This window comes from Diabrotica virgifera, chromosome 8 (assembly GCF_917563875.1).
Source record: "Diabrotica virgifera virgifera chromosome 8, PGI_DIABVI_V3a".
In the NCBI taxonomy this organism is placed as follows: Eukaryota; Metazoa; Arthropoda; class Insecta; order Coleoptera; family Chrysomelidae; genus Diabrotica; species Diabrotica virgifera.
In genome coordinates, this window is record NC_065450.1 from 132,567,127 (window position 1) to 132,582,943 (window position 15,817).

A 15,817-nucleotide genomic window follows, 5' to 3' on the forward strand; every position below is an offset into this window, starting at 1 on the left:
TCACTATAGTAGTATATGCTAACAGAGATATAAATCAAAATGTGTACATGTGTGCAATCGATTTTGAAAAGGCTTTTGACAAGATCCGACATTACAAAATGCTAGACATATTGGAAATAGCTGGATTGGACGATAAAGATTTACGAATAATTACAAATCTAAACTGGCATTAAGTGGCAAGAATCAAGTTTAACAAGAACTGTCTGATGAAACAAGTATAAAAATAAGAGTGAGGCAAGGCTGTATATTAGAATAGAATAGAAATATGTTTAATGTCATGAAAAATTGTACAATTTAATCGACAAAGCTTTCAAAGAGTTTTTGAAAACAAAACAATAACAAAACAATTTACTAAAATTACATAAATCGTCCATATAATTTTAAACAACAATAATGAAGTGAAACAGAAACAATCAATTGCAAAATTTAAATAAAATTGCAAATCGCAAAGTCTACCTTAGTAACTATTAAGTTTAAGAGTTAAGTTGCTGAATTATGATGCCCAAATATAGATTAGAAATACTACTTGTACAAAGAGTACTCTAATTTCGTAGTTATTGATTAAGAAATTCTTCTACTGAATAATATGGTCTTTCAGATTTTCAGGTTTAAATCAACTGGTTTTTTAAGAAAAAAACCTGGTTTTTTATTGAGCCTCCAAACTGGTGTTTTTATACAGCTGCCGCAAAGGAAGAAAATTAAGATAAATAAATTATATTTTTTACTTTCGAATTTTATTTTGAATATGTTTTGATACGTTTGAAGATGTTTTTTGTTATTTTAATTTTTTTGTGTGTGTAATTAAAAATAAAAGTTGTCTTAATCATTTTTCATTGTTTATTACTATTATTTTATAAAATAAATTATTCATTTTTAAAGTATTTAGACTTATGATACTTTGTATCAAATAAACCCTGTTTAAACAAAAAAAAACTGGTTATTTTGTTTTTTTTTTAAACCTTGGTTTTTGCCTACCCTGTCTAAAACTAAACCTAACAATGAACAAGAAAGAACAAAGAATTGTATTTATAAAATACCTTGTGGATGCGAACAATTTTACTTAGTTGAAACCACAAACCATACATACTCATAGACGTTTCACGTAAACTGTCAAGGTCAAGACAGCAAATTAGTTACCATTCCAATCCAGAGATGTCGCTGTCAGTCAATTCTCTTGTCATATTTTTAACAACTGACAGTTGACAATTAAATTAATTTGTTATTTACTTTTTATTTTACAGTGTGTGGCTTAATTATTTTATTATATTGGTATTGCGTTTTTAATTAGATTTAATCACAATTTTAATCAATTGTATTAACCTCCTCCGTTTTTATGAGTATAATTTTTAGTTTACATTGATCATCCCGTGTTGTGTTTCTCCACATTTAAAAGACAATATAACAGATCCTGAAACAGTTTATTCCAGTAGACAAGTGTGTCATCAACATTTCGGGCCTATATATTTTTGGAAGTTTGTAAAAGATTATAAGGCAATATTTATCTGAACAATGATCCTACAAGATTCTTTCAAAAATTTTCATTCAACTCAATATTACACATCAGTGCTTTCACGTGACACATGGCAGTAGTGTTTAGCATTTTGAAAACAAATTGGAATATTTGAAGTTTTCAGTAAAATATTGAATAAAACATTGAATTGTCTTTCTGTTGTTTTAATTTCCTGCGAAAATTCATCAAAAATCCCGCAAAATTTATAATTTGAAATTCCCACGTAACTAAAATTTGTCAATTTAGTTCCCATTCCAATCGAGAGATGGCGTTAATTCGATCCGAAAGATTAACATGGTCGTGAAACGTCTATGAGTATGTATGGTTTGTGGTTGAAACATCAAGACCATTAAACGTGAGAATAAGTGAACATCAGTCTTATATTTAAAATAGACAATTTGACAGATCTCAAATATGTCACCACGCGTGGGACAGTGAACATAGAGTTCAGTGGAAAGATTTAAGTAGTCCTGAAAGAAACAGATAGTATATAGTCCTGTCGCCAGGGGGGGTACAACGGCCTCGTTAATTCAGATGGACTTACTCAAGTTTTTTTTATGTATTTTGACCCGTAGAACACGAATTTTTTGGGTAACAGTTGATCCGGATGTCGATAAGATTGTTATAGACCAAGAACTTGAGGAATCAAATAACAGCGATTTTTGGCAAAACAAAACACTATTTTGTATTTTTTGGGCCATTTTAAGTAAAAAATATTTCTACAAGTTTTTTCGTAGGATGCACAGTTTTCGAGATAAACGCGGTTGAACTTTAAAAAAATCGAAAAATTGCAATTTTTGAACCCGAATAACTTTTGATTAAAAAATAAAATAGCAAGTCTGCTTACCGCATTTAAAAGTTTAAGTCAAATTATATCGGTTTTGATTATTTCCATTGGTAAAAATTTATTTTTTTATTGTTTAACAAAGCTATAAACACGTAGGGTTTCCCGTGCTTTTACATGTGTTTTAACGCATGTAACGTAGAAATAGTCTTGATTGCACTAGTACCTATTCTACCTACTCGTTCGATTTTAAATGAGAAATCATAGAAACATCACTCACGCACTAGTTGTTTGTAGCTTTGTTTAACAATAACACAATAAATTTTTAGCAATGCAAATAATCAAAACCGACATAATTTGACTTGAACTTTCAAAGGCGCTAAGCAGAATTGCTATTTTATTTTTTAATCAAAAGTTATTCGGGTTTAAAAATTGCAGTTTTTCGATTTTTTGAAAGTTCAACCGCGTTTATCTCGAAAACTGTGCATCCTACTAAAAAACTTGTAGAAATATTTTTTGCTTAAAATGACCCAAAAAATACAAAATATTGTTTTGTTTTGCCAAAAATCGCTGTTATTTGATTCCTCAAGTTCTTGGTCTATAACAATCTTATCGACATCCGGATCAACTGTTACCCAAAAAATTCGTGTTCTACGGGTCAAAATACATAAAAAAAACTTGGGTAAGTCCATCTGAATTAACGAGGCCGTTGTACCCCCCCTGGCGACAGGACTAATAGTAAAAAAAGAAAAATCAAAGAAGCGGCTCTAATTATGCTAAATGAAACCAACTGTGTCGCAAATTCCTCGATAGAATGCAGTAGGATTAGGTTACCTATACTAAAAAGGAATACACCAAGGAAATAAGGCAAACATATATCATGTTCGGGACACTTGAGCAGTCAGGTTGCAAATGGGTTTTTTGGGTACTATATACCTAATACATTATACATACAAAAATGCCCGTCACAGTTCGGACCAGAATTTTAGTTATTAACAAATAAGTGTCAAAAATGACAGTTTTTTCATTTAAATCGCCACAGGTAAAAATATGGTAATTAAATATAGTTATAGTATCCTTCTTTTAGTAGATGAGCAAAGGTATAAAATGGCAGTTTTCGAATTTTGGTCCGATCATTTGCTGCTTCGCAAATTGCAAAATAAAACTAAAATTTCGAAAAGATAAAATTTGCTATAACTTTTGTGAAAATGACCTTAAGGCTTTCAAATTGTATGAAAAGTTAACTAAATCAGTCCATATAATGCACAAAAAATTTTAAGACGATTCCTCAGTTAGTTTAAATTTTATTTAATTTGTTTATCTCAAAGTGTATCATGTTTTTTGCAATGGTATTGTTCAGAAAATTATAATGATATAGCAATTCTGTGCAAACCACATGGAAGAAAAATAGTTATGTTTTCAATGTATTTTAAAAAAAAATCATTAAAAAGTCATTTTTATCATACCGAACATTTTACTAAAGAAGACTCATTTTTGGCTTATAAACAATTTGAATAAGTTTGTTAATATTGCCTGTAGACTAAAACTACCTTGAGATTTGAAAAGCTGGTATTTTTACACGAATTTAAAAAGAAACTTTTTGCCTAGATTAATTACGGACAAAGTTATCCACTTTTTTTATTTAATTCACAGCTACTTTGTTTATAACAATTAAGCAACCTAGCTAGCGCCATTTTGAAGTTAAAGGTATATAGTTTATGTGGACAAGTTTGAGTAAACTTTGATCTTTAACAGAGTAGTTAACAAAGCTAAAAATGACGTCCTAACGAAATCGATTCGTGGTCGGTGGAGAGGAAATATTAAAATCGGTGCACTCAAAAAATTAAATTGATTCTTCAAACATATGCTGCGATTAATATCTCCGGAGGTTGTTGATGGATTATGATCATAATTTTTTTAATTTGCATGTACTCATAGTCCTGTAGAGTACGTTATGTATACATACCCCTACCAATCATTACAAAATGTTGGGGCGAACCCCCCTTATCACTCAGGGATATGAAAAATCAATTACGACCGATTCTAAGACCTACCGAATATACATATCTAATTTCATAAAAATCGGTCAAGCAGCCTCGGAGGAGTAAGGCAACTAACACTGCGACAGCAGAATTTTATAGAGATAAATATATAGATGGCTATTAAAAAATAGGGGTTGATAATAGAAGGCTGAAAATTAAGGTTTGTATGTATTTTTGAATGCTACATAATACAAAATTAAGATATACAATTTTGTCCAAAAAAATTTAAAGAAAAATCTCAGGGGGGCAACCCTCCTTACAACTTATGGGTATGAAAAATAGGTTAAAACCTATTCGTAGTCCTATAGGATATATGTGTAAAATTTCATAAAAATCAGTCAAGCCGTTTCGGAGGAGTATAATAACTAGCACTGTTACAGGAGAATTTTATGTACCGGGTGTCCCAATAAGAATGGCTCTCGACCATATCTCAGGAACCGTTTATAGTAGAGCTTTGAAATAAAAAATTTTATAACAAAAGTTGCCTCAGTAAAAGCCTGGAAATTATTTTCATAATTGTGGGACCACCGCTAGAGGGCGTAATTGAATATCAAAAATTAAAAAATCTAAATTTTACAAAATTTTCCTAATGAAGAAGCACTGGAAATCCGATCGTCGTATTCTTCATAAAATTCTACGCATATTCGATTTGACAAGTTTAGGTCTACCTTTGGAAATAAGAGGTGGGGGTGAGTGGGAACCTTGTTATGAGAAACTGGCTGTGAGTCCGGTTCTGCTTAATCAAATTTTGCAAACTTGGTCTTGTTGAAGACAGATCTTTTTCGTCAATGTAAAAGTTATAATTTCGAACCAACTTACTGAGCAATATGCCAGCTAGAAGGCGTTATTTAATTTTTTTCAGAAATCTAGTTTTCCTTGGAAAATATTAAATACAAACATGCATTTTTAATACCATATTACAAAATTAGACAAAATTAGCAAAAGAATAGCGAAAACCGCATGTTAATACCTTTTTTTCTATCTCGAGATATCTTACAAAACGTGTAAATTTAAAAACATAACTGTTACTGTCACCGGTAAACGAAGTTCAGGAAAAGTAGTGTGCTATGGAAACAACAAAGAAACATTTTCCAGCTGTCAACGTATAATAGGTCTTTTCAACGCTTCTCATTTGTTTCGAGCCTCGTTCATATCTCGTATATTAATATTATACACGGATTATACGGCATATGACAGAGGCTCGAAACAAATGAGAAGCGTTGAAAAGCCCTATTACAAAGAAATAAAAACAACTATTTAGTGATGACATAAACGTTCAAATTTTTGGCCATCATTTTCGTTGCAAACATTTACTCTTTCAAGAGTAGATTGAACAGCAGTCTGAATTTCTGCTCTCGATATGCTTTGAATGTCGTTTAGTATTATCTGGATAATGTATTCTAGAGTAGTCACTGGCGGATCCAGGGGGGTGTCACAGGGGTCATGACCCTCCCCCCATAATTGTAAACCCACGTATCCAGAGCCGTGCGGTACATATTTTAAATATGATGCAAGTCTTCGAAATGCCGCCCCTTAAATTACTATTATTGGAACTTAACTTTTATTATTATTAAGCGAAACTACACAAAATGAACGAAAACTCTTATTTTAAAAACAAAACATACCTACTTTAAGGGCTCAAAATTTCGGGCTAATACTTTTTAAATCTATTCATTTTTTTTTCGAATCTTGAGAAAGTAATAAGTATTTTTAAAAAAATAATTAGAAAGATAGAATGAAAGATTACATTATTACTGAGGGCCCAAAGTCCCTGAAAACTTCTATAATGTTTATTTCAATAATATTTATTAAGGGCTGCAAAAGAAAAGAAAATTGAATGTGATTTTTTATTTCAAATATCTCATTCAATAGAAACTTTTTGTTTATTCTAAGAGACCTTCACTTTTGTTTATTTTAATGTAATCTTTCATTCTGCGTTTAAATTTTTCAAAAATATTTATTAGTTTTTCAGGATTAGACTAGAATGAATGCATTTAAAAAGCATTGGAACGAAATTTTGAGCCTGCGCTCTTAAATGAAATATGTTGTAACATAACATTAAATAACATTTACAAAAATTGCAATATATTACCCTTCCGACTTTATTTTGGCAAACTCTTAATCAGACTGGTGTAGTCTAAAGTAGCAGCTACTTAGGACTATGAAATGAGTGCTAAATTTTTTAGTTGTGTCTTATCTGATAGTCTTCGTAAATGGTTTTTAATAATTTTTGATTTTAAAAAACTTCTTTCCCCACTAGCTACCACACAGCTACTAACACAGGTAGTGTTAATAAAATTCTTAGCGATACAAATACATTTGTGTATAAAGAAATTAGGTTATTTTGGCACAAAAAGCTCAAAATCTCTAAAGCTTTCATTGAGTATCGTATCATAATTTGGCATAAATCAATTCTTAGAAGACCATTTGCCTCTGTATCAGATTCTTTTTCTTTTTATATTAAAAGTATTGAATGAAGATTTATATAATATTTCTCTAGTGTTTTATAATATATTTCCCTCAATTTAAAAATATCATAAAAATTTAAAAATTTTATTATGAGTTTCTACAAACGAAAATCGATCAATCAAAGAATTAACGATAATGTCTAAAATATAGATGAAAAAATTTATTATAAATTTAGCTTCCTTAAGAGTTCGTCCACAGATTTTTCGTAATCAAATAAACGTTTTTTTTCCTTCTGGCTCGAATTTTATTTTCGGCTGGAATTTCGGAATTTATATCAAGGTTTTCTGCAGTATTCATTAGCAGTAATTTTCATTTGGTCATAGCCAGATTATCTGTAACTTTTCATTTTTTCTATAGTTTCTAAAAATATTTTTACACAATTTGACATTTTTTTATTTTACTCATTATGCCGCCCCCCTTGTGATGCCGCCTGATGCGATTGCCTCGCCGCATCATAGCACGGCACGGCCCTGCACGTATCCTAGGGTTGGTAGGACTAAGTGACCTTGTATAGATAGGTAATTAAATCACCCTCAAGACCCATGACCCCCCCCCCCAAACAAAATTTCTGGATCCGCCACTAAGAGTAGTGTATGATGGGCATTAATTTGAATATTTAGGTCGTCAATAAGTAGTTCTTTTTGTTCTGTGTTATATTTAATTTTAATAGTATTGTTTCTCTTTACACTGTTGTTTCAATTAATTATATTTTTATACGTTGACATCTGGAAAATGTTATTTTGTTTTTTTCCACAGCACACTACTTTTCATTAACTTAGTTTACCGGTGATAGTAACATTAACAGTTATGTATAAAATTTACACGTTTCTCGAGATATCTTGAGTTAGAAAAAAGATATCGACATGCGGTTTTCGCTATTCTATTTTTAATTTAATCTAATTTTATAAAGTATGATTAAAAATGCATGCTTGTATTTAATATTTTCCAAAGAAAACTAGATTTCTAAAACAAATTAAATAACGCCTCCCAGCTGGCTTATTACTTATTAGGATGGTTCAAAATTATCACGCTTACATTGAAGAAAAAGATCTGTCTTCAACAAGACGCAGTTTTCAAAATTTGATTTAGCAGAACCGGACTTACAGCCATTTTTTCATAACAAGGTTCCCACTCACCCCACCTCTTATTTGCAAAGGTAGAGTTAAACTTGTTAAATCAAATATGCGCAGAATTTTCTGAAGAATACAATAATCGGATTTCCAGTGCCCCTTCATTAGGAAAATATTGTAAAATTTAGATTTTTTTATTTTTGATATTCAATTACGCCTTCTAGCGGTGGACCCATAATTATCAAAATAATTTCCAGGCTTTTCCTGAGGCAACTTTTGTTATAAAATTTTTTATTTCAAAGCTCTACTATAAACGGTTCCTGAGATATGGCCGAGAGCCATTCTTATTGGGACAACCGGTACACAGAAGTAACTGTGGCTAACTTTGACCGTAGTTAACCTACGCAAAAGGTTTTTTTTTTTGAAAATTCGTGTAAAAATACTAGCTTTTGAAATCCCAAAGTAGATTTACTCTACAGGCAATATTAACAAAGCTATTCAAATTTTTTAGAAGTCAAAAATTACTCTACTTCAGTAAAATGTTTTCGGAATTATAAAAATGACTTTTTATTGATTTTTTTAAACATTTTGAAAATATAGGTATTCTTACTTATTTCAAGAGGTTTCCACAGAATTGCTGTATCGTTATTATTTTCTGAACAATAACATTGCAAAAAAAGCTCTTTGGTATAAACGAACTGAATAAAATTTAAACTAATCGCCAAATAATCTTTAGGGCATTATGTGTACTGGTTGACTCAACTTTTCGTGCAATATTAAAGTCCTAAGTTCATTTTCGCAGAAGTTATAGCAAATTTTTATTTTCAAAATTTCAGTTTTTTGGCAATTAGCGAAGCAACAAATGATCGGACCAAAATTCAAAAACTGCCATTTTACACCTTTGCTCATCTACTAAAAGAAAAATACTCTAAATAAGATAATTAATCACCCTATTTTTACCTGTAGCGATTTAAACGAAAAAACTGCTATTTTTGACCCTTATTTGTTAATAACTAAAATTCTCGTCCGAACTATGACGGACATTTTTGAATTTATAATGCTTTAGGTATATAGGACCCAAAAAACCCATTTGCAACCTGGCTGCTCAACTGTTCCGACGAAAACCTTATTTCTCTGGACTAGAACTCAATAGAAAGAAAATATCACGATTATGAGTCAATAACATATCGAGGATAGTACATATTTTATATTTTACTATTATTTATATATCTATATATTATTGATAATATTTAAACCTTAAAATAACATACATATAAAATCAAAATTTTGGTGTTAGTTTTGAGAGTAAACTGAAAGTAAGATCAAATACTTACAATGTCGGAATAGTATCATGAGATCCGGTTTCCTCGTGATCTACTATGGAATTACTAACGTGAGAATTTTACTGTCACCATTGCCTGTGGTTGTCTTTTTAAAGACAAATCGCATGCTATGATTTTTTTGTGACGAATATTCTTGAGTTAAAGTTGATTTCATGTAATCGAATGAACTATCTTTCAATATAGTCGTCCCAGGAATGCAGCTCATAAATGTTGGCAATATCATTTTTAAGTCTTCTACTTTAAAATGTATAATAATATTATATATTATATGTCTGAATAAAGCAAGAAACCCATTATGAACAGCCAGCACGGCACAGCCCGGCACAGCCCGGCACGGCACAGGACAGTCCAAATTCATTTGTATAGTTTTAAATGCAACGTAACCCATTATGAACAGCCAGCCCGGCCCGGCACAGGCCAGCACGCAAACGGAACGGCCGAAATTCTCCGAGTAGAATAAAATCCGTTGGAGTCGAACGGCCAGGAACGGCCAGTCGGCGCCAGTGTGTCATAATTGTTATAAAATATTATATTGTTGATTTTTTAATTGAAAGCGCGTTGTTTCTTTTGAAATAATACGGACGAACTTTTAATTGAGAGTGTCAGAGAATACCCATTTTTGTATGATGCATCGGACCCAGGTTATCACGATAGCAAGAAAAAGGACAATGCATAGGTACAAATATCCGAACATTCTGATCAATGGACAGGTACGTACATTATCTTTTAACCATGAATTCGTTTTTTTAACATGATATATTCATTAAAATTGTGTAGTTTATGTCTTTTAAAAACTTTTATTTTACGATAGTTTTTAAAATATATCATAGATGACATGATGCGTTTCTAAAATAAAATTAAAACAATACATAACATTTTTCTCCTATATATTATAGAGATGGGCTAAATTATGGAATAAATTCATTTTCTCTAAAATGGACGGCTTTGGAGAAAAATCCCGAAACACGTCGATTTTTATTTTTAAATTACAATTTTTTGGCATATATTTCATACTAGTGACGTTATCCATCTGAGCGTGATGACGTAATCTATGATTATTTTAAATGGGAATATGGGTCGTGTGGCATCTCATTTGTGGCCAAAAAATACTTTTTTAATTAAATTAATTGACGAAAAAAGAAGAATGTATGCAATTTATTTAACTCAAAATACTTTCTAATGATGTCAGAAAATAGAAAAAAATGTTTATTTGGCAAAAAACATTGCTTTTCGCTTAAATTAAATGTTCAAACTGTCAAGAGGTAGGTGGGAGGCTGTTTGTGATTTAATTTAAGTGAAACGAAATGTTTATTTGTGAAATAAACATTTTTTTCTATTTACTGACAGCAGTACAATGTATTTTGAGTTAAATAAATTACATACATTCTTCTTTTTGCGTCAATTAATGTAATTTAAAAATTATTGTTTTGGCCACCCTGTATAAATAATGATATTATTGTTTATATTACTGAATAGAGGATTGAACACCCTTTCAAATGAGATGCCACACAACCCCTATTCCCATTTAAAAAAAATCATCGATTACATCATTAAGCTCAGATGAATGACGTCTCTAGTATGAAATACAGTGGAACCTCGATTATCCGTCAGGGCACCGGACCAAGGGTATGACGGATAATCGAGAAGACGGTTAACAGAACATTAAAAAAATAAAAATCATACTGTTATGGTGACACACAGATATTAACTAATAATTTGTGTGATGTACATTTTTATTTTCGGCTTGCGATTCTAAAAATAGAACTCTAAAAGTATGGTATCATTTATCATTACCTATTTAAATTGAAATTTAATCCAGAGCCCTGAATAAGAACAAAAATTATTTACATAAAAAAATGCGGTGTTGGCATAACTGCACGTGTACATTTCAATGAATTTCGTTTGGCTTATCGCAATGCTCAAACAAAATGAATTGATGACTCAATTTTTACTTGTGTATACAATATAACTTAATGGACCCTGACGGTTAACAGAGGTGACGGATAATCGAGGTTCCACTGTATATGCCAAAAAATTGTAATTTAAAAGTAAAAATAGACCTGTTTTGGTATTTTCTTCCAAAGCCGTCCATTTTAGAGAAAATGAATTTATTCGATAATTTAGCCCCTCTCTGTATATATTTTATTAATAAAAATACATTATCATTTATGGCAAATGATCATTTTTCCGGTGCCGTGCCGCGCTGGCCGTTACAAATGGGTTTTTGGACGGGCCGGCCTGTGCTGTGCCGTGCCGGGCTGTGCCGTGCTGGCCGTTCATAATGGGTTTCTTGCTTTACCGATATGAATGAGTCAGATTAAATTAAATTATTAAAAGAATTTGTTTGCTAAGCAACAACATTTTTGTTTAATTTAGTAATATTTTGTATTTTGAAAACGTCATCCGATGTGGACTTCGAAACGTCAATAAAATCATTTTTTCAGTTAAATTGTGGTTTAGTTCCCATTTAGAATAAAAAATTACATAAATGCCACACAGAAATAGCTTCAGAACAATATTGGGAATACATAAACAAAATTTTAAAAAATCATCAGAACTTTGAACTGATCAAATTTAAATATCTATTATTAAATATATTACTAAGCGTTAATGGTCGTAGAAGTGTCTTACTTGAGCATTTCAGCATAACTACTTTAAATACCTTTTATTATTCATTGGAAGTTTCAGTTAATAAATTTATATCGTAGTAATCTCTAATTTATATTATTTTATCATTGGCAGTATCCAGTGTAAATACTAAGGTTTATTAGTGGTATCTGCTTTTACTTAAGAACTTTGGACGTAACTACGCAGATACCAGATACCACTTATTTGGCGTAGTACATTGCAGTTATACGCCGGAGATGCAAGGTGGGCAACATTAATAACTGGGTAAGAAACAGAAGAGTAGAATGGAATGACCACATAAGCCGAATGACAACAAATAGAGTAGTAAGGACGGCGAGAGACGATCAGTGGGAAGACCACGAAAACGATGGAACGACAACTTACTCTAGAGAGGCACTATTATAGAGGCACATTGAAGGAACAGACAGTGTTATGTCTATACAAAAGAAGAAGAAGATTTTTGTTCCGTAAATTCTCTCTAACTCCGATATTTAGCACTATTTGCCAACGCCGCATAGGATTCGTCACTGTGTCCGCGTGTTGATTCCACTATGCGACCTTTAATATGAAAGTATTTACCGCTCCGCTATCCGATCATAAGTACGCCGGGCGTATATCGCTGGTCTCTTGTAAAACAATCAACCGTGTTGTTTGTTATTGACTTCGTTGTTGACTTTCGGTCATATCGTTTTATAGTAGTTAAACGAGCCGTTAATATGATTATTAAGAACTAAATTAAGAAGATGTTATCTTCCGCTCAATTACTGAACATGACAATAGTGAATTTAAGTATGTCATCTCTCAGAAAACGTAACTGTTTTTTTGTGTTTATATTTATAGTGTTTGTGCCGTTCTGTTTATTTGTCATACTGTCTGTGCCAGGTAGGTGGTCTATTACGTAGAACAGGTAGTTTATATTTAGGTGATACAATGTTTTAACTTTACAATTTAAAATTAAATCTACATTTGCGTGCGTTTATAGTTTATAGCGCCTTTAAACATTTATCTTTATACTCCCTAACACTTTTGCAATAATGTTCAAAATGTGAATTTTATTATTTAATGAATCGTCTTATTAACTGGATAATTTACAAACCAAACAAACATTACTTCAGCCTTGAAGTGCATTATAAAATTTTGGCACGTAAAATTGCCATTTAATAAATTAAGTAGTTCTGTCTTGATTGTTGTGATTTGATTGAAATCATATATTTTTTAATTGCTAACTTTATACTTGATTGTTTTACTTTGTATCCTACATTCTACATTCATGTCTTTTTTCCTTTGAACTGTTTTTCCGTATACTTTATTTGTTTGCAACTGACAGCAAATTGAAAGATCCCCTGGTCTTTCAGTTACTGGCTTCTATCTGGTGGTCTTCAGTAGGTCGTTTTTCCTTCTCTCTATGTGTCCCATCCATCGCAGTCTCGTTTGTCTTCCCCCTTTGACCCCCTAACATGACATTCTTTGGCTTTTCACAAATCGTACAATATCGTAACCCTCATTCAATTCATTAACCTCGTTGTTTCTCCTGATTCTCCATGTGCCGTCTTCCTCTTGCACCGGGCCATATACTTTTCTCAGTATTTTTCTCTTGAATGGCCTGAGTTGGGCTTTATCACTTTTCGTCATTACCCAGGTTTCACAGCTATAGGTTCTTCTTCTTGTGCCACTCCTATCGGAGATTGGAAATCTACAAGGCTATCCTGACCTTGTATACAGCTGACCTAGAGTTCATTAGTGGTGCAGCCAAACCACTCTCTCAAATTTCGCAACCGTGACATTCTTCTACGGCCTGGATTCCGTTTTCCTTCTATTTTTCCTTGCATTATATTTTGAAGTATGTAATGCGTATTTATGTCCTCTCATCAGGTGACCCAAATATTCGAGTTTTCTTCGTTTTATCGTTAACAAAATTTCTGGGTCTATTCCTATCCTTCGTATTACTTCAAAGTTTGTGACTCTTTCAAACCAACTTATCTTCAGCATTCGACGGTAGCACCACATCTCAAAACCAGTGGCGTCATTTGAAATTTTGATTGGGGGGGGGGGGCAAGCATTATATATACCAGGGGTGGCCAAACTGCGGCTCGCGAGCCACATGCGGCTCTTTGAAGGATTACTTGTGGCTCTCGATTGTACCCTAGTTATTTTTCAATTTTGTATTAGATATGATTTAAAAAAATTATTATTGTTCTATATGTGTTTCAAAATGTCTTTTAAATTACTGACAACAAACATGAAAGACTTTGTAACAAATTCCATTTCCATACAAGATAAGAATGATATGACACATCGAAAACTGCGCTAACGAACATTACATAAGAGTGGAACAATGTAAAAGTCAGTAAGCAACCGAATCCAGACCGATTTTTGTATCACTCTTGCTACGGATATAATTTGTAATTTGGATTAGGTACACATTTTACATTTTAGTCATTTTACTCGACTTAAAAATTTTTTTTACAATATTTAACTAGAAAAACTCGACGCTGAATACCGTATTTTGGAAATTTGTAGCAGAATGTAAGTAGGTACCCTAAAAAAGAATGCTTGTCAAATTATTTCCATATTAGGAACAACGTACTTGTGTGGACCATTTTATTCCATTTTATAATTCGTGAAATCCTAACACCTATCAGTATTAACTAACCAGCATCTAAAAGAATTACTGAGAAGTACTGCCATCTATTAATCAGCAAATTGTAAATAATTATCAGTAGTAATTACACAAGAGCTCTAAAATTATTGAATTTTTCCCGAGTGACACTTTGAAAGTTTTAATTTCACGACCCGAAGGGGAGTGAAATTATGTCAAAGTGTCACGAGGGCAAAAATTCGATAATAATTTTAGAGATCGAGTGCAATTTGTTGCGATTATTTCATGAATAAAACTGTTCAAAACCAAAATTTTATTGTAATTTATTTATGTGAGTACAAATTAGTACAATTAAGCACACAGTTGTTATAAATATTTGACGGTTGAAAGTCATCACTTTTATAATTTTTAAAACATTAATTGTCATTAATGTCACCGAATGTATTTTTACGTAGCAACGAAGGGCATCTGACGTAATATACTTGACGACGGGATATTATCAGTAGTAATTGCACAAGAGCTCTAAAATTATTGAATTGTTCCCGAGTGTCACTTTGACAGTTTTAATTTCACGAGCCGAAGGCGAGTGAAATTATTTAAAAGTGTCACGAGGGTAAAAATTCTATATTAATTTTAGAGATCGAGTGCAATTTGTTGCGATTATTTCATGAATAAAACTGTTCAAAACCAAAATTTTATTGTAATTTATTTATGTAAGTACAAATTAGTACAATTAAACACACAGTTGTTATAAGTATTTCACGGTTGAAAGTCATCACTTTTGTAATTTTTAAAACATTAAAATTGTCATTAATGTCACTGAATGTATTTTTTCGTAGCAACGAAGGGCATCTGACGTAATATACTTGACGACGGGAGATTATCAACAATTATCGATTTAATTTAGATTTCTGTAGCTTTCTATTGGTCAGAATCTCCTATGAATGAAATAATCAAACATTATCAGTTTTATTTTTATTTCTCTAGCTTTCTATTGTTTAGAATCTCCTATGAATTAAATAATCAAAAGAAGGAAAACAAAAATGTAATTAAGTTTTAATATTTCGTAATTTTATTTAGGGTTTCAGTAAGTAAAAGTTCTGGTAAAAAAATTGTAAATACCTTCTTTACATACTTTTTGAAAACGTATTTGATTGCGGCTCGCGAAAAACTTCAACTTGTGAAAAGTGGCTCGGACTATTAAGGAGCTTGGCCACCCCTGATATATACAATATATTATAGAACAACTTGCCAAATTATTTGAAAAGGAAGACGTTCAACCAATGTGTGCTTCCAGTCATGACTTACGGCGCCGAAACGTTATCGTTAACCCAGGCCACAGCAACGAAACTTAGAGTGACCCAAAGAAGAA

General features: G+C 31.8%; 2 protein-coding genes across 3 annotated transcripts in view; one reads left to right on the forward strand and one right to left on the reverse strand.

The window, feature by feature from the left end:
- The window catches only part of LOC126889476 (probable 3',5'-cyclic phosphodiesterase pde-5), a 423,420-nt gene that overhangs the window by 354,496 nt on the left and 53,107 nt on the right, over positions 1–15,817 (reverse strand). The window lies entirely within an intron of this gene.
- Positions 12,405–15,817, forward strand: part of LOC126889477 (alpha-1,3-mannosyl-glycoprotein 4-beta-N-acetylglucosaminyltransferase B) — a 359,292-nt gene continuing 355,879 nt past the window's right edge. Inside the window, exon 1 of the mRNA XM_050657800.1 lies at positions 12,405–12,728. Coding sequence (XP_050513757.1) covers positions 12,590–12,728 — 139 coding nt within the window. The 5' untranslated portion in view covers positions 12,405–12,589. The remainder of the gene's footprint in view (positions 12,729–15,817) is intronic.